This window comes from Ammospiza nelsoni, chromosome 4, assembly GCF_027579445.1.
Source record: "Ammospiza nelsoni isolate bAmmNel1 chromosome 4, bAmmNel1.pri, whole genome shotgun sequence".
Lineage (NCBI taxonomy): Eukaryota > Metazoa > Chordata > Aves > Passeriformes > Passerellidae > Ammospiza > Ammospiza nelsoni.
In genome coordinates, this window is record NC_080636.1 from 70,605,245 (window position 1) to 70,625,009 (window position 19,765).

At 36.7% G+C, this 19,765-nt stretch overlaps 1 protein-coding gene across 2 annotated transcripts in view; it reads left to right on the forward strand.

The window, feature by feature from the left end:
• The window catches only part of GLRB (glycine receptor beta), a 48,974-nt gene that overhangs the window by 22,487 nt on the left and 6,722 nt on the right, over positions 1-19,765 (forward strand). For both annotated transcript variants that reach the window (XM_059470727.1, XM_059470726.1), the window contains exons 5-9: positions 241-470; positions 3,727-3,809; positions 6,907-7,047; positions 10,330-10,482; positions 12,705-12,997. In XM_059470727.1, the coding sequence (XP_059326710.1) occupies positions 241-470; positions 3,727-3,809; positions 6,907-7,047; positions 10,330-10,482; positions 12,705-12,997 (900 nt within the window). The remainder of the gene's footprint in view (positions 1-240; positions 471-3,726; positions 3,810-6,906; positions 7,048-10,329; positions 10,483-12,704; positions 12,998-19,765) is intronic.

Sequence of the window (19,765 nt, forward strand, 5' to 3'; positions counted from 1 at the left end):
GATCCTTTGTTTAAGGAAAGTTGCTGTATTCAAAACCATGAGTGAGATGTAATCTGTTTGTACTGAAGTCTGTTAAACATAATACTTTGTAATGTAATTTGAATAGTGATTACTGTCTTTGTGATAGAAAAATCAGGGCATAATTTTTTCTCTTCCAAGTCTGGTGGAATGGTTTTATTTCTCTGTGGGGTTTTTGCTAGACTTTTGACTAGTCTAATGTTTGTTTATTCTTCCGATCAGGATTATAGAGTCAACATCTTTCTAAGACAGAAGTGGAATGACCCCAGACTCAAACTGCCCAATGACTGGAGAGGTTCAGATACACTGACAGTGGACCCAACTATGTTTAAGTGTCTTTGGAAGCCAGACTTGTTCTTTGCAAATGAAAAAAATGCTAACTTCCATGATGTCACACAAGAAAATATCCTTCTTTTTATATTTCGGGATGGAGATGTCCTAGTCAGCATGAGGTATTTTATTTAAATGTTTCCACTGGTTTTTTAAAGTGATTTTATGTGAAGCATATATTCTGTATTAGCCTTAGTATTGTAATACAATTTATTACTAACATTTAAATTTATATGAGACAGTTTCTAAACAATGCTGCAATAACATGTGTAAAGAAATCAGATGATAGCGCTGCAAGTGTGAGAAATTTGATGTCTATATACATGATAACCTAACACACTGAACTAACTAAATTTAAACCCTTTTGATAATTTCTTAGGTTCCTAGAAGCATAGTGGAGTGGATAATATATCTGAAATGCAGCCTTCAATAAAGCAGTATATGTTGCACACTACATGAATTTTTACAGCAACTAAAGTAAACTATGATTACTTGCTAAAGATATAGGGAAAGCAGATATTATAAAATTTGTGAATATGTATGTTTTGTAAAAGTACTGCGAAAAAATCCTGATGAATTTCTATGCCTCACTGGATATAATTCTTTTCAGAAGCCTCCAAATTGCTGTTCAATTGAATTGCAATTAACATATACCTTTTTGGTGGTTTAACTTGGTTTATCAAAGGTATACACAATGACACAAAAATAGTCATCCACTTAAACCAGCAAATTAGTTGATTAAAAGGGAGGTGATAGTGAATTACAGATATGGAGAGTTTATAGTTTACAGTTTGTAGAGATTAGGCTAAATTTTCTAACAGGAAGTGAATTTTCTTCTAGTGTGTGCTGTAACATATTGCCCTGATAGACATAAGAATGATGTCTGAATATACTGCAACATTACCTTTAAGAGAGAACTACTTGAGAAGCTAGGTTCACATGAGCTATTACTTCCTGCAGTAGAAATGGATGGAAAAAAAGAGAAACAATATGAAAGAGTTTGGGTTCTTTTTTTACCGTTTCAAAACAGGGTGAGAAAAATCAGTCTCAAGACTATTGCTGGCAGTGATCAGAAAAGAAAATACATTGGGCAATCAAAGCATTTCATTTTGATTGCTCTGAAGGTCTTGGTTATGATTTCAGCTGCTTCTGTAGTTCTGAAGTGTGTAGAAATTAATATTTCAAGGTAGAAAATAACTTCCAGCTATGAAAGAAGTTTCCCTTTTGAAAGAGCAAATGTCAAATAAAACACCGAAATATTTTTCAAATATTTTTGCTAGGTTGCAGGTTTTTATAAAGGAGCTCAATAGGAATGGTTAATGATTAGTGAATATTGAGTGAATAATAATGGAAGTGTTTTGGATAGAAAACTATCTCTGAAAAAGTGCAAAAAAGAAAACCAGGTTCAATAAAGTTAAAAATTATTGCCATCTTCTGAAAATACTGTTTATTGATATGTATGCAGGTAAGATGAATTATTTTAGGGACTGTGGTTTGATTACATTTTTAAAATATGTAATTTCTATGTCTTGTGTTTCTAGTTTACAGAGGTATTATCATGTATAAATGAAAGACTCTCCAGTTATCAAAATACTTTATGGCTAAATTTGTGTGAGAGAAAGCTCTTGCACAAATAGTTAAGAATTAGGAAACTGAATGCAGGAATAAACAGCTACTGCTCACATCAGGGGAAGTAAAAGAGTTGACTCCCCCCCCAAAAATAAATCTATTCTGTGTTCTGTGCTTTTCAACATAAATCATCTGAAAAACTGAATTTGCAAGTGCATTTGATGATACCAAAATATGCAGACCAGTAAAGATAAGAGACAACAGTGAGAACCACAAGTCAATCTAATGACTAAGCAACAAAGTATGGGATGAAATTCAATGTAACCAACTGGAAATTATGCATGAGGGAAAAAAATTATTTTAGCTTCACATAAAGCCTGATTGATCTAGAGTTGGTTATTTCCAGCCAAAAAAATTACCTTTGAGTAGTAGTTGATAGTTCTCTGAAAATGTCAGCTAATAACTCAGTACTATTTGAGAAAGTGAATTGAATTCTTGGAAGTATTAGGGATTAAAGTCATCCCAGAGCATAAAAGTATGCCATACTTACATTCTGAATGCAATTCTGGTCTTCCAGCTGAAGGAGGGGAGGCAAGAACAGTCAAAGGTATGGAACAGCTGAGAAAGGCTGAACTTTTCATACTGGAAAAAGCAAAATAATTGAGGTGGTGCCATAGAGGTCTCTAAATCATGAATGGCACAGAGAAAATGGATGGGCATTGATTTTTTGCCTTCTTTTACAGTGAAAAAACTATGAGACAGACTGAGGATAGATAAAAGGGCATGATTAGAGTGTGTGCAGGTTAGCTATGGCATTCTTTGCTGCAAGATGCTGTGCATATTAAACTTTATGTGCTGTCAGGGTTTAACCCCAGCTGGAAACTAAATACCATTCACTCACTTCTTCCTGGCCTCAGTGGTATGGGAAGGAGAAGCAGGAAAATAAAGGCCATAGAAGTTGTGGGTTGAGAACAGCTTAAAAATTGCAGCAAAGTAGAACAAAATATAAGTATTAATGCTAATACTAATTATAATAAGAGGAACAAAGGAGAGACATAAAACCAAGAGAAACAAGTGATGCAAAATAGAATTGCTCACTACCTACTGCCTCCCATCTCCTTGTGTACCTTCTGACTGGCAGAAACTGAAAACTCCTTGGTTTCTGGTAAGCACTACTCAGCAACAACCAGAAACATCAGTGTGTTATCCATGCAATCCTCATACTGAATCCAGAGCACAGCACTGTGCCAGCTACTAGGGAAAAAACTAACTGTCCCAGGTGAAACCAGGACACCTAGATTCCAGAAAGGAGCTGAAAGCAAAACAACTTCTTGGAGACATAAAGTCTGTTGATGTCCCTTAAATACCGAAGCATCCCTTCTGGTTTGGGAGGCCCTTGAGGTGCAGCTTTTGGATGCTGCTGGATATCTGACAAAATAACACTTCCATATTGCTGCTGTGTCATATTCTTCTTTAGAAGTCTGTCGTTGGCCAATGCTGGAGACAGGACTCTTGTCTGTATGGACATTTGGTTTGGTTATTCTATGACCTATATGTATTTTGTCTTGTATTAGTAGTTCTTTAGTTTGTGAGCTTCTATATGTTTAAAGCCCTCTATAAAATTGTATTGTCTTATTTTATACTAGAGAGATCTCCATTATGAACTGCTAATTATGACTTCTAAACTTTGTTTCTGCTGTTTTACAAAGACAAAAATCAAAAACCTTTTATTTTTTTTTGTTTCCCATGGCCATCTACTGCTTACCTGACAGCTCACACAGTTTTTAAATTCCCTTTCTGTATTTTCAGATTGTCTATTACACTGTCATGCCCTTTGGACTTGACCTTGTTTCCTATGGATACACAGCGCTGCAAGATGCAATTGGAAAGCTGTATGTAAATCACTCTGTCCATAAAAACAGTTCTCTTCTAGGCATGCATGAGAATCAAACAAAAATTATTAATTCTGTTTACTTCTGTTTACTAAACATTTTTAACGAAATGAAATTGATACTCACTGCTTCCTACCAATGTACATTTCCCTACTAAAGATGTTTCTTACTGTTATGGCACTGTGCACTCTTAGTTTTAGCTTTTGCTATCAACCAGAATGATAGCTGACGCCTTTTATAAAAGCATTTACAATAAACTCAGATAAATGGAAACATATCATTTGGAAAAAAGAATGATTTTGCCAGACGGTTTTGACTTCCACAGCCTGTGCTGCTTTTTAGGTTTGGGGGCCCAAATTATCCCCTTGCATTGATGAAACATTGGTATTGTTTGGAACTCCTTTGATACAGTACCAAAGGAAAAGTATTTGATGCCAAAGCAGTGAGATCATTTGGTATCAAACCTTTTGAAACTGGCTTCAGGATGTGTTGTGGATGTAGTCAGGAATCTATTTCTGGTCTCCAGGTGATTTAATCTTACAACAGGGCAGACAGGTCACATCTCTGAAGGGCTTCATGCCATGCTGTAAGTTGCAGACAAATGTTCCTGAAATCCATCTTCCTTTCCATGCCCCAAATATGTAGGTGTCTACTCAACTACAGCTTTTTCCAACAGTTTATTCCTTGGTGATCCCACTTTCATGGTAATTCTGTTTTCCAAAATAGGGATGAGCATGAAGCAGAGAGAAGGAAGGTGACCTGTTCCAGTCTGCTCCTGCTGTAACATATAAACTTGTTCAGCTCTTCCTCCAGCAGGTCTGGTGGGAAAGGTGAGGTTAGGGAAGAGAAGTCACAAGTGAAGAAATAGTAAGGTTAGCCAAAGTTGGGCAGGGTATCACAATATGGACAAGGATAATAGTAGTAGTAATAATAATAATAATAATAGAGTTTTACAATTTAGGTTTTGATTGTCAGCATTTGTCTTTAGAATTTTAGTATGTCCATAGTAATTTTGTCCATCACTACTATGTATGTACATTAGCTGGAGTAAGCTGTTATGGAAAACCCAAGTCAGTTTGGGATTAAACTGGAATTAGTAATACTAATAGAAATTCACTTAAGGTTTCTCAGTCCAGCAAGTCCACTGACTCTACAAGAGTTGAAAGGTATGGTCATGCAAGGAGAAACTACTCATTAAAAAAAATCATGCTAAGATGATATAATCAAATGCAATGAATTTGCTTCTTTGAAAAGACTGTGCACTAAACTTTGTTCTACCTTTTAATTCAGTTATCAAAAGTAAGAAAGGTACCCATGAATACCTATCTGTCCTTCCAGTTTTCCTGTTGAAGTGAGGGGGAGACGACCATCCTTTAATGCATCGAACTCCAATTTATTGATTGATCAGTCACTTTAAATAACAGTGTTAATTAACTTCTTGCATATTCCAAAATCCAGGTTTACGATAGGCTAACAGAGAAAACTCTAACCACTCCTTTTGTTTTACAATACCGACAATTGTTTACACAAAACAAAACCAATGTTCCCACTGTGATATGAAAGGTTCCCAAAACTTCCACATCTGTTCCCAGGGTGCCATCTTTTCCCAGAGAGGGTGTTACACTTGTTATGGGAAGACTGCCTGAGAACCTTATTGTTTATACAATGATGCCTGAGAAAGTCTAATTGTTTATAGAAGTCAGGCTGGGAACTGCTTTTGGGACTGCTTTGCAACTACCTTTTACTTTTCTCTCAATTGCATGGCTTCATGGCCTTTTTCTTTAAGCCATGCTTGAACTAAACTCCCGACATTTTCCCTGCTAGCCATTGGCAGTTTTATTCTTAGGTTTTTTTCAAATCAGTATTTTGTTTTTACTTGCTAAATTTCAAAATCAAAAAAGGCCAGCAGTTGTTACTAGGATATTCTCATATCCACAGTTATAATCCTTAGTTCTGCATATTCTCTATAGACACAATTTTCACTCTCCAGTAATTGTTATCATAAAGGATCTTGGCAGTTTTGTGATGTGCTGTGTGTTGGAACAGGGTGAAAATGATTTTATGAGTGAAACAATAAAACAATTTTTTATAGTGTATTATATTATGAAGCTTTGAAACATTGTGATTTTTATTAAATTATTGTGAATCATAAAGACATCATTTATGAACAGTTTCACTTTCTTAATCACAGCTGGTTTTCAAAAATTAAAAAGAATAATCTAATGCTTCCAGAGAAATAATGGCTCTTTAAACGTTTTTCTCAGGCTTTGAACTGCAAAATTATGCCTTCCGACTCCATCTTTGTTTCCTCATCTGTGTTTCCATCTAACACACATTATCTCTGTTTCAATTAAGTTAATCTTTAATGAACAGAAGGTAGCAAACAAATGGCTTGTAAATCATGATTCTGATTATGCATATTTAATCAATACTGCTTTATTCTTGAAAATTGTGAGTCTAACTTGCACTGCCTCTCACTTGGTGCTGGTGTATATAATGTGATTTGGGCACTCAGAGGTTTGCTGAGGTCTGTCTGTCCTCAGTGGGTCAGGAAGGCACTGAGCTGATTTCTGTAGGACTGCACATCTGCTCTAATTCCTGGGCAAATATTTCCTGAATGGCAATGTTGCCATGAATCAGGGCTTTTATCCAAGAAAATAAGCAGTGTGGTTGTTCTACACAAACACCAAGATTCATCATGGTAATTGAGTTGTTAAATTCTTTTGAAGTTACTCAGACTCATTAAAATTCTTCTTGTTCATATTTTTGCTGAAGTAGAGTATGAATGAGTATGGAGGCTTGAAAGCTGTGGAAAATACAGCTTTGCTTTCTTTGTTTGAAAAGTACACCCTGTAACAAATACCTCTTAGTCATCTTAATATTCCTGATAATGTAATGTTTCACCCACTAAGTCCCAACTTCAGCCCACATAAAAATGCAGGTGCAGAATATTTAATTTTTGTATTTATTTATTTGAGCAGGAAATAAAAAGAAAAAGACTGAAGGATATACAATACACATATGCTAGGTTTTCTTGCAGAGTGTACTGTGATTGAGGTGGATCTTAGACAATTATTATTATTCTTTTGTCTTGCAGTTGGTTACACAACTGATGACTTGCGGTTTATCTGGCAGTCTGGAGATCCTGTACAGCTAGAGAAAATTGCTCTGCCTCAGTTTGATATTAAAAAGGAGGATATTGAATATGGTAACTGTACCAAGTATTACAAAGGTACAGGTAGGTAATATAAGTTTTTTCCTTGGTAAAAAAGTCTAAGCTTCCTTCAATTACTGTGTATAGTTAATGGTTAATATTCCAGTCCATGCCTTACATTTCCTGGGGTAAAATAGATTACTTTTAACTACTGAGTGGTGCATATAATGCTAAGTTTAATATGTGAATATAAAAGTTCAATAATTTTATAATAATAGTTAAATAGTTTGAACTATTATTCTAGTTCAAATATAGAAATATCCAAGTTGAAGAAGAGATTAAATGTTACAGATATCATGGTCTTATTATCACCATTTTATTTCTGTGGTCCTTACACCTGTTTATGCTTGTAAATGTCAAACTTTTCTGAAAGACTGTTTATGGAGAATCATGCCAGTTGCAGCAAAGTGGGTAAATTTTGATTTTCTGGTTAGACTTTTTTTCCATAAGTGGATAGTACTAGAGTGTAATTCCAAATGCTTCACCCTACAGATTCTTCCTTTTTCTAAATGTTCTGGAAATTCTGTCATTTTTGAAAGCTGCTTCCAATCCTCAGCCCTCTATTTATTTATTCCTATGATTATGTTTTTAATGTTGGCACAAATTTTTCAATGGTTTCTGCTTTCTGGCTTTTAATGATTTACCTTTTTCACCTTGATTGATTCCTGCCAGCCATTATATCCAAATGACTCATGCTGTGACAACCACAGGTCTTTCTACAAGAGCAGCTGTATTTTAGTCTGTGCTTTTACATCATGGCAATAAATCGTCTATTAAAACTCAGTTGGAAAGTCTGTGGTGTTGCAGTTTCTGAAGACCCTCTGAAAGTTTCCTGTTGGCTATTCAGCTGAACTGGAGGCTCTGTTACTTGCGGTTGCTCCTGTGGTAGATTCCAAGCCTGGAGATTTCTCAAGGAATCTTAGCAGATCTCAGAGTTAAGAATTTAATTTGAAAAGATAATGAAAATAAAAGTGGGCTTTGGTTTTTAACTGCAAAATGAGTGAGATCTCATGCTGATAACATAATTCATCCACTCTTCATAGGTGATTTATAATTTGTAAATAATAATAAATTAGCTCTCTTCAGAATAATTCTGATTTTTTTAAAGCATATCTAGCAGCTAGCAGTGATGGCATTCAGAATATGGCAAAACCTTTTTTAGCAGTGAGAGAAATATTTTTTTCCTATTTAAAAAATGAAATTACTGAAAAAAATAGTACATAAAGTATTAAAAACTAAAGAAATGGATCTTCCATTTCCCAAATGAAATCCATACAAATGGGAAAATTGTAAAACCTGTATACTATTGTGATTATTTTGGGGTATGCCCCAAATCTGAAATTAAATGTCTAAAAAACTTTAGATAGGAATCCTAAGTTTTTAGGAAGAAAAAATATTTAAGAATTATACACAAAGAAAATTATTGGTGTTTTCCCAAGTTTCAGCAGCTTGTGACCACCAATGACATGGTGCAAAATGTTCAGTAAAATATTCTGTGGGTGTGTGCTTTGAACATTAAAGAAAGACCATGAGGGAACCATTTTGAAAAGTTTTTGCAATTCTTTTACTGTAAATTCATTCTGTAAAGAACCTCCATTTAATCTCATAACCAAAACCAGAATTAATATTTCAGTAATGTGAATCGAATATTTAGTATAATGAAATATTTTCAAAGGCTGTTTTCAATGCTCCATTTTTTTATTTACTTGAAAATTCTTATGCTGAAGGTATTTTTTAACAGCACATTTCACACACAGAGCTAAATAATTTTGTCAGATAATCAAGAGAACTTTTTCTTCAAGGAGCAGATTTTCAAAATTTTATCTTCTGTAGGAGTTCCCTGACAATTGCAAAAACCCTTAATCTTCACTGCCTATTTCTGTCAACTAATGTTTTATCATATTTACCTAAGTTGAAAGAGGGTCAGCAAATCTGGACTTCTTTTGAAGCAATACATTGAATATTTATATTTGCAAATTTCCTGGTATTCATCAATTTTATGACAGATCAAATAGGTCCTTTTGAGCTGAATGGTGAGGGCAATAGATACCGTACTTTGTCTGATGAAATGTTATTCAAATGAAGGCATACAGAATGAATTTCGTACATAACACAAACAAATAATGATTTTGAAGGTCATCTCTTATTTGAAAACAAAACCTAAAAGTGTCTGGAATCCATTCATAAATTATAGAGGGAAAATTTCTCAGCGAAGTGATGGCTGAAGATGATGGAATGAGCTATAAAATACAGTATAGTGTCTTCTACACGAAGATGTTCATCCTTAATGTTTTATGCTTTTTCTGTTGTGGTGTCTGTATGCCCAAACAGCACTTTTACGATGACATATCATTGTACAGCAGTTAACTGATGGAATATGGAAGGTAAATGGCGACCTTTTTGACACGTTCTATCTTCTAAATAAGTATCTCACCAATTCGATCGATAAATACAGTCTGATTTCAATTTTGAAGTTTATGTAATATAACATAGAAATGCCTTTTTCTTGTGATAGAATAGTTTTTGAAGTTTTCAGGCTTTTTCCAACACTGTTGTGTTATTATTAACATAGAAATTTCAGTTCTTCTAATTGAGTGAAAATATGGACATTAATTATTTTCTGGTTATCAGACTTCTTGATACATTTGTTATCTCCAGCAAAACATTTAGTAACTGCAACTTTGTTTTGAGTTGAATTAATTTTAAACGTCATCTGAAGTTTGTATGCTTTAGATGTTAATTTTAAAAGATTTGATACATTCTTGTTTACAAAATTTGCAGCTTTTCTAGAGTCTTTCTAAGAATGCCTTTACCAATTTTAGAAGTCATTTGTACCGACTTTCAGTACTGAGGAAATCTCTGGTTAGTCACATTCATTCACCTCATTCCGTTCTAAACCTGCTGGACTAATATTTCTTAATTCATCTTTTGCACAAAATAATGCTAAGTAGGATTTTCAGATGAGCTTAAACTAGTAGGACTGCCAGACTCCATTGGTTTTGTCTGAACTGCATCTTGAAGCCAGCATCAAGCTGGGAGTCACTTCAGCCTCCTGCTGCTTTGAGAAGTGGAAGGGTTCCTTACAGCACAAAGTACCACACCCTAACCACACTACTTGGTGCTTGATTTACTTAAATCTGTGTTTTGATTCTTTTTTTTCCAAATTAAAGTCTTTACCTTTATAAAGAAAATCAAAGTGTTGAACTTTTGCTTTTAAGCAGAAAAAGACCTGGAAGATATTTTCACCTGCAAAGATATTTTCATCTGCAAAACGCATTAAACGTTAATGCATTTATTTCTTTAAAGGTTATTACACTTGTGTAGAAGTAATCTTCACTTTAAGAAGACAAGTTGGATTTTACATGATGGGTGTTTATGCTCCTACACTGCTAATTGTTGTTCTATCCTGGCTGTCATTTTGGATCAATCCTGATGCAAGTGCTGCAAGAGTCCCACTGGGTAACCTGCGTTTTCACGTGCTGTCACAATCCACTGTAACACCATTGAGCCATTCTCAGTTGCTTTGGCTACATGACACTGGACCCTGAAAGCAACTTCACTTCCATTGTCCACTCATCATTTTCACTGAACTCTGTGCATTCCAAGTCCTGTAAACTCCACCTTGGCATTAAGACTTCACTTGACTGCAGTTCCAGCATTTGGGTGAAGAGCACACTGTCTCCACTCCTCTCAGCCTGGACAAATCTGATCCGTTTATGCACGGGTGATGCTGCAAACACAGGCAATATGCATTTTACAGGAATTCCAACATTTGAATAATGAGTAAGAAAGCAGGATAGTAAGTAAGGCTCTTAATAGCTACCTGTTGGAAAAGTCTTTCTGAAGATTAATAGAAACGATCTTTGGAAAAGAACTAGAATTCCTGTTACCTGACTGGCTTTATTTCATTAGAGACTCACTTCATGAAAGTACTTCAAGCTCATACAGTCGTGCTGCTCAGCCCAACAGAGTAGGCAGGCCCTTCATTTAAATTGAAATAGCAGGACACAGAGTTAATAGTGTTATCTTGACTAACTGGGTTGTACACAGGACTACAGCTCTGGCATGGCCTGCTGACCCCAAGAGCTCAGTGACGTGCAGAGCTGTTTGATGTGCATACACTGTTTGTATGTGAATGCTTCAGGTACAGCAGATGGAAAGTAAGCCAGAGTGTACACTGAGGATTCAGTTCAGTATTTGCTGTATCATTCTGTTCTGCGATAACACATCTGATCATTCTTTATTATCCCCATGGACAAAAAAAATTCCAGCTTTGCAGTGGTACATTGATACTACATATTTCTAAATAAAACATCATAAAATTTTGTGGTTTAAAATCACATGACCATAAACATTTCTTTATGCTTCAGTGTTCTAAGAGCTAGTGAATTTTCCATTTGAGATTAATGCTAAATAAAATACCATATCAATCAATCTCACTGAAATCCAAATGGGAACACTAGCTAAAGAATGTGTTGCTTGTGATCAAGTAGAAATTAATATTTTCATAGGCCAATACAGATAGTTTCATTTTAATTTACATTTTTACATCCTCAGTTACTTAAAATGGATCTGAAGCAAATAAATCTCTGTGAATGAAAAAAAAAATTCATGCACTATAAGAAACATAGTTGAGACTCCTTTTGGCCAACATTTTTCATAGACATCAATTCTATTTCATTAAGCCTCCCACTCATAAATAAAGATTTTTATCATTAGCATTCACAAAACCAAAATGAGACCTTCTGAACATGGAGATTGAACTAATTTTTCCCTACATGACAACCATTTCTAAAGTTGGCTTTTTCCAAATGTAGCTCTTCGTGCTACTATTTTCAAAGGAGCCTGTGAGAAATCTTTCTTTGGTGTCAAGCTTGTATTTGTCTCTTGTGATATGAATCCTGTGTTGATGGTGACATTTGGAAGCCTTATTAGGGGAAATGCTTGGTGAAATCCATGATGAGTGTGACCTTCTAACAGCCTCTGCACATGTAGGCTTTTTTCATGATAAGGGCTTCATGAAATGCCCTTTATCTAGAAAGCTTCTTCTTGATCCTAGAAGCTCAAATAGGAAATGACTGTGACCCTCAGCCACCTCCACGTTTTCATCTTCTCAGGGAATTGGGAACAAAGGGTTTTTGATTTGCTCATACAGCTTTGCTCATCAGCAAAAACTTCCCTTTTACCTATGGTCTGAATATCACACTTGTGAACAGCTCATTCAGAGAATTGCTCCTGCTATAGCACAGTTTAGATTTCTGGGACAATGCTATTCTAATTTAAAGGATTCCATTTTTTGTTTTAAGTATCATATTTTTCTCTTCCACCTTCCCAGAATTAGATGCACATTGTAAGATAAGTCTTTGGAAACCCCATTTCCCAACTGTGTGATGGGACAAGAAACCATAACAACCAGTTTAGCCTCACTTATTTGTTTCTCTGTTTATGAAATGATGGTAATCATTATTAGTAATTCATCATTAACTGCACTAGCTAAGTGTTTAACTTGTTCATTAGCTGAAGGCATGTGCACTTTGTACACCTCCTGCACTGACCACATTGTGAAGTCCCATTCACTGTTGCAAAACATCATTCACTATTGTCTGTTTCAGAGGAAGAGCACAGCCAGTGTCATTAAAGGGAAGTTTTCTTATTCAATATATTGTTTTCTCTTTTTGTAGGTATTTTCTCAGTGCTCAGCTTGGCATCTGAATGTACCACTCTTGCTGCTGAACTTCCCAAAGTGTCTTATGTGAAGGCCTTAGATGTCTGGCTGATTGTTTGCCTTCTCTTTGGGTTTGCATCCCTGGTGGAATATGCTGTGGTTCAGGTAATGCTAAACAATCCAAAGAGAATTGAAGCTGAAAAAGCAAAGATTGCCAAGGCAGAGCAAGCAGAAGGGAAGGGTGGAAATGCTGCCAAGAAGAACACTGTGAATGGCACAGGGACTCCTGTTCACATCAGCACTTTACAGGTAGGCGCTGCAAAGCTTTGTATGCAAAATCAGCAGTCTTCTCTATTAACCTAATTCCAGGAATATAGTGTTTGTAATAATTTTGAATAGTGCCTTATCTTGGAAAGGGTCAAGACATTAAAAACATGCTGGTAACTAATGGCCAGCAGCCTGACCAATTGGTCCCTAGTGATTTGGGGTCAGAAGTTCTAAGTGAAAAATTTATCTTTTAATATAGTAGCAGCATGGTTGCTGCTTAGCTTCAGGTAAATAAAGTAGCAAGCAGCTTTACAGTTGCTGTTTTTCTCATAATAAATAGCAGCTGTCAAACTGTAACTATTCAGAGGACAGAACTCTCAGACAGTATTTGCTGAGAGCATACTCAAATAACACCCAGCTCATTGCTTTCTTTGGGATGGCCACAGCTGCACTGCATTGCATGCCTGTGAAGCCAGGAATCCAGAAGTCAAGGCATTTGTAGACAAAAGACCTGTCTGTTTGTGTCAAACAGTTCCTGCATTTCTTCGTTGCCAGATGGAGTTTATGTGTAAATCAGTCAGATTTCACTATATGGTTAAAGATGACACGTACATCTTCACTCAGGCTGAAATTTTCCATCATATTGCTAAATTCCTAATATTTTAGAAGTCCCTGTTTGTGCTCCAAGAGTTTTCAGACATCCCAGTCCAACTGCCTTCAGTCCTAAGTGATATTTACTTGACATTTATTCTGCAGAAGAAAATATGTTACTCTACAACATGTCTAATATGAATTTGGCTTGTCCTTTTCAATGACTCAGCAATTCTGTTGTATAAAATAAAGCTGCTAGGCTAGGTCCAAGTGGTAATATTGGTACACAGTGACTTCAATGTTTCTTTAAGGAAGAAGTAGTTTATGCAAGAATTGCTGAAATCCTGTCTTAATATCAAGCTGAGATTATCCAAGCTTGACTAATTGCCCCCATTCTAGAGGAGCTGCAGGTAGCTGCAGTGTTCTGCAATACCTGCAGCTCAGTGCACTTAACTACCATAATTCTCATCTGGTAGAAGAATCTTTGGGGAATGTTTTGGTAGGCAACTAGTCTCAGCTTAGAGTAACCCCATGACTGCTTTGGCTTGTGTCATGAATAATTCCCCAAGCCTAGACAACATGAGAAAGAAAATGGCTCTGCTGTAGTTTTGCTTTCCCTGAACTGAAGGGGATAATTTTGTGTTCAGCAATCTGCAGGTCCCAAATCCAGCTGTTTCTTCTGACAGAATAGTTGGAAAAATCCAGCAGTGCAGCATATAATATATTTTTCCTATTTTCAGTACTTAGAAGTGTTATGTGTTCAGCTCGATAAATTACAAGTTTAACAAAAATTTACAGTTTTTCAGTAGTGTGAACAAAACCAATTGCTAAATTACTGATTCTCCTTGGTATGCATATCCTCTGAGGTACGTGCCATTGTCATATACAAGTGGAAAATGAAATCATCTATTATCACCTATGTTGTGCTTTCATATTTCAATTTTTTTGCAAGAAGGCACAGGTATACAGTGTATTTTAAGACTCAGAAGGGTAATCGTTATCCACAGAAGTTAAGCAATGTTCCCCATGAGTGTGTCTAGCAGCAGGTTGAAGGATTTTAGAATTCAGAATTCAGTCTGCCCTTCTATTGTAGCATCTCCCCTCCACGATTTTGAAATGCCAGCCTCAGCTTCTCATGTTTAACCTGCACTTTTCAGGGTCTTCCCAGCCTTCCCAATTTGTTATGAGGGACCTTTAACATTCCAGTAGCTTCTGATGATCTTTATACAGAGATTTACAAAAAAAAAAATTTTACAAGCCATAGTGGAAATAGGTATTCCTTGCTGCAAAAGCTGGTCATGTGGCTGAGTAGCTCATGGGTAATGATCCAACTTGAATTAATCCACCTGCTTTGAAACACAACCTACCAGAGGAAACGTATCCTGGGCTGGTAGTTTCTGGGAAGATGACCAGGTTGAGATAGAAGAAGGTCCCAGACCAGTGAATCATTTGACATCAGCATGTGGCAGGACAGTGATGATAGATTTTATATATTTGAAAGCTATAAATCTGCCTCACTGAAAACTCCGTCTCTGAACCTGCTGCTGTGTAGGAGTACTTTGAAAGTTCTTGGCCCTGGAAAAGCGTGTACTAAAGTCCTAAATCAGAACAGGTGTAAATCTTCTGGTAGCTCTGACTTCTAATCCAAAAGTAGGCCTGCCTCACAAAATTTGGATTGCTCCCTTACAGACCTAGTAATGATCAAGTAGAGAATGCATTTGTCATATGGAAAATATGCAAGGGAGAGAAACATTAAAGAAACAGGTAATGGAAAAAAACTGTGTGTTGAAAGGCATAAAGAATACAAAACAAAAAGAGGCCTGAGTGCTGTCCCAGAACTTCGGGAGCTGTTTCTCATCAGGGTCACATAGGATTGTATGGGAGGCAAGAGCAAATACTTTGCTAAATGTCTGGAAAGACTTAAGTGACTTTAGGAGAAAAGGATGACTTATAACTGCACTCCTGTAATAAGTATATGTCCTATAGAAATGTTTAAGGATGTTCTTTTTCCACATAGGAGGTGATATTCAGGCAAAAGTGACTGAGGGTGTAGCTGGAAATGTCAGCATAACTAGGCTTGAAACAGTGGATAGACCAGATGGGACTTGAAGGCAAAAGCAACAGAAAAGACGTGGAAGCAGAAAATTCCAAGTGAGGAGAAACAGAGAGCATGAATAATTCCATTTATAAGTGTTTCTCCTGATTAAATTAAGCTCTTATGTATTATGAAACATTAACTGAATGGTGCTGAAGAATATCTGTAAATTGTTTGAGGGGAATCAAATTTAAAAAGAGAAGTTACTTTATTTCACTTTAAAATGGCCGTGATCCTGAAACTAAGGCAATTTGTGTTCCCTGAGCAGCAAGCTGTGCACTTCCTGCTTTTGCAGTGTTGCAGTAGTGGTGTCTCTGCAGGAGATCTGGGGAAAGGGCCTGCATGTGGGGTACAGGGGAGTTGCTGGGTTGAGAATATTCTTGGTTATGAGGAGGATCAAACGGAAGCAGGTGGGGAGATCAAGCATCCCTGGTTCCAGTCTTTGTGGAACAACACATGTGTTTTCATGTGCTTGCTCCATTTGTGAAAGTTAAAATGGCATCAGGTTTGGAGACTTGGCATATTTTATTTTAGTAAAAAACAAGTATAACAAAACCTCATAATAATCCCTAAAAATACAAGCAGCTATTGTTCCATTTTTATGGACTAAAGGGATACGCTTTTCAGTGTATGATAAATATTAAAAGCTTAATCTAATTCATAATTGCAGTTCAGGCAAAGCGATCCCCTATAACAGAACCTGCAAGGTTTCATTGAAAGTTGTCAGCAGAAAGCACTTTTGTCACTGTATTCAATAGTCAGTGGTCATGATCAATAATTTCCAACATTGACAGTGAAGATGGCAAAGTGAAAAGAGTGCTCACAATTTGCCAATCACCCAAAGATGGAGAAAGGCTTCCATGGATGTATAGCTACTTCACCAGATCCTGGGAAATGGCTGATGCAAAAGCTGCATGCTGCTAGCATACACCAACCCCTCAAGTCCAAGCTTTATGAGTCATGCTCCCTCCAACAAAAACCCTTGAAATGTCAGTGCCATTTTAAACCCAGAGGTTTATCAATATGACTGTCTGATTAAAGTTGAGTGGTCTGTCTGTCAAGATCACCCTGAATCTGTAGGAAAAAGAAGAGAAAATAAGCACTTCTGATGTGTTTTTCTAGGAGAAGCAGTGGCTATGCACTTAGAGGCAAAAAGCCATGAGAAAATACAGCTTGGCTCGCTCAGCTCAGAGAGGCTGCAAGTAGATGCTGTTCTAAGCAGAGGAGAAAATTATGCAATCTGGTGATAACTGCTTGCACTGGCTTTTTATTGGGAATCCTCAGCAGGAGTTTGCATGTGTTTCCTAGCAATGAAACATCATACAGTGAGAAAAACAAGCAAAAAGGGAAATGTTTTGAAGATGATTCATTTTTTTTTGCTTTCATTGCTGACGTGATTACAGTGAGAGATTGCACTGTTAACTATAACAACACCCCTCAATTTGAAAAGTCACATTTTCATCAAGCCCATTTTTAGAAGCTGTCCCCCACAGATAATGTGCTAATGACTGGAGAGAACATTTGCTAAAAGAATGGTTCTGGCAGATGATGAATAGCACTATGCAAGTGGTGGTAATAGCTCTAATGCCAGTTATTTTTAAAAAGTGGTGCTGTTGCTTGCTTTATCTTGTCAGAGCCACATCTAGGCTCTGAAACCAGAGATAGGTTGTGTTCATCTCTACTGAGTTGCGATGTACTTGACCACTGGTGGTGACCTGTGGTGACCTGGTCTTCCCAGGTTTTTTTCCCTCACATGGAACTCCAGACTCAATTTTTTTTATTGTAGAACCACCAAAAACCCAGCTTACATTTTACCTTGTACACAAAACCACAGGCTGCAGCCTATTTTAATAGTTCCTGACAGCATTTCAGGTACAGAGTAGGTACTTTCTGCTCCAATGACTCCTGTATTCATCCTTGGAGATAATTCAAACATGACTGTAAAAAGGCCCCAGGCAGTCTGCTTTGAGCAGAGGGTTGGGCTAGATGATCTCCAGAGGTCCCTGCCAACCTCAGCTGTGCTTGTAATACTGTGATATTTTATGCATTAATATTTTTTGTCCTGTATTTTGGAATGTGGTAGCTTATTCCTGCTGAGCTGCGCCAGAAAATATACCCAGTGTGAATACAGACTAATGCTAAATAATCACTACTTTATTGATGATCTACATCTATCATTATGGCAAGAACAAGAGAAGAGGACAAAACAAGTGCAAGAGAGATGAATAACAGAGCTTGTTAAAAAACTCCTCCTTCATCTTGTATGGAAGCCCCTTGCAGAGCTGGCAGCCCTGGGGACAGATGTGCATGCCAACAGGAGGCTGGGAGCGCGGCAGCAGAGGGGGTTTTGTGGCAAGGAGGATGTGCTGGTTGGACAGGGAGCACAGCATTCCAGCGGGGAAGCTCTTCAGCCTGAGGGACACGTGCTGGGCTTGAGAAGCTGCCAGTGCTGTTGCGTGTTTGAAGCCTTGCTAGGAGTTATGGATAATAAATTTCTGCTCTCAAAAATGATGGCTTTTATATTGCACTTCATCCTGATGGATAAAGAGGACTTGATCATAGGATGAACAGTCAATTGAAAAGGATCTTTATTCTATTTGCACAAAACAAATTGAATCAAGTCCCTGATATTTTTGGTGCTGTGAAAGGTCAGATTTCACAAATTTGACAACTGTTCAATCTGGATGGAAGAATTTAAACAAAAAGTGTAAATGGGGCTGGTGAGCTAATAATGTTCAAACCAGAAGTAAAGCTACACTAATTTAAGAAAAAACACAAAACCTAACAAATAGCACAATTGAAAACAAATTCTCCAAAGATTTACAGCTAATTCAGCTTCAAGCATTTCTCTTTCCTCCTCACTGGCAAGTGGGAGGTGATAGCAATTAATATAAGCTGAACTCAATGAAATAATTGTGTAAGTAAGAAAAGAGGTATATGCTTAGCATAACTGAAGGCAATAGGAAGTTACTTTACATATAAGCAAGAATAAAAAACCTTGTAAGATGAGTAACAGTACTATGAGTAATAGTATATACTAGGTAGAGGTAGAGGTACTGTAAGTATCAAGAATTAACTGAAAAGAGAGAAGCATTGAACAAATACTCTGCTCCATGTCTGGGGAAAAGCCAAATATATTCAATGTGAGGATGAAATAGCTCTCATTCACAGTAGCTGATGAGAATATTAAACAGTATCTATTAAAGTTAGACATTTTACATTCAAGATTTCAGCTTAAGTTGCATCTAGAATTTTTTTACAGAGCTAGTCTGTGAGTGCTGTGGAACATTAATGTTAATTTTTTAATAAATCCTTTAAATCTGGGAGGGTTTCAAAATACAGCAAGAAGCTAACTTTGTGCCAGTGCTTTTAAAGCTAAGTGGCATAACATGAATAATTATAAGCCTGACATCAATCAGTGGAGAATATTGCATAGCCTACTATGCAGGGCTCTGACTAATAATTATTGTTTGTAAGTATTAATTATCTTTAATATTACTCATAATTCAGCCCCATGTTAGCTCCTAAATGGCTCAGTGAAATTAATCTGTTTATTGATTTAATCAAACTGAATATAACTTTTTAAGTACTATCAATTAGGTTGACAGAGGTAATGATGTGAAGGTAAGAAACTCTTGAAGAACATTTTTCTTGGCTTCATGTGTCAGCCTGGTTACATCATCTAAATTATGCAAAATCAAAGTTAGATTTGTTACCATCTCTGTGTACCAGCAGTTAATCAGATTAACTATAGTCATGCCTCGTGTCTGAACATTGAAGCCAAATAAATTCAGTTTAGAAATAAGGTACATATGTTTCTGAGGAAAAAGTAATGGAAAAAATTCTCCATCCTGGATGTTTTTAAAGGAAAATCTAGTGTAAGTAGTTTGGGCAGTAAATGTGGAAAGTGAGGAGGAGCACCAGAAGCAGCAGAGGCAGAGGTGGGGAGTTAGTTGCTCCTCCCTGACAGTCTGCATGCCTAGGCAGCACTTATTCTTTCATCTCTTTCCCCATTTTCTTCTCACATTATTCCCCTAATTCTGCAAGCAAAGGCATTCTGCAGAGGCACACGTGCTGCAGCTCTGGAGCAGCAGCAGGTGTTGAGCTTGGCAACGAGCACCTGT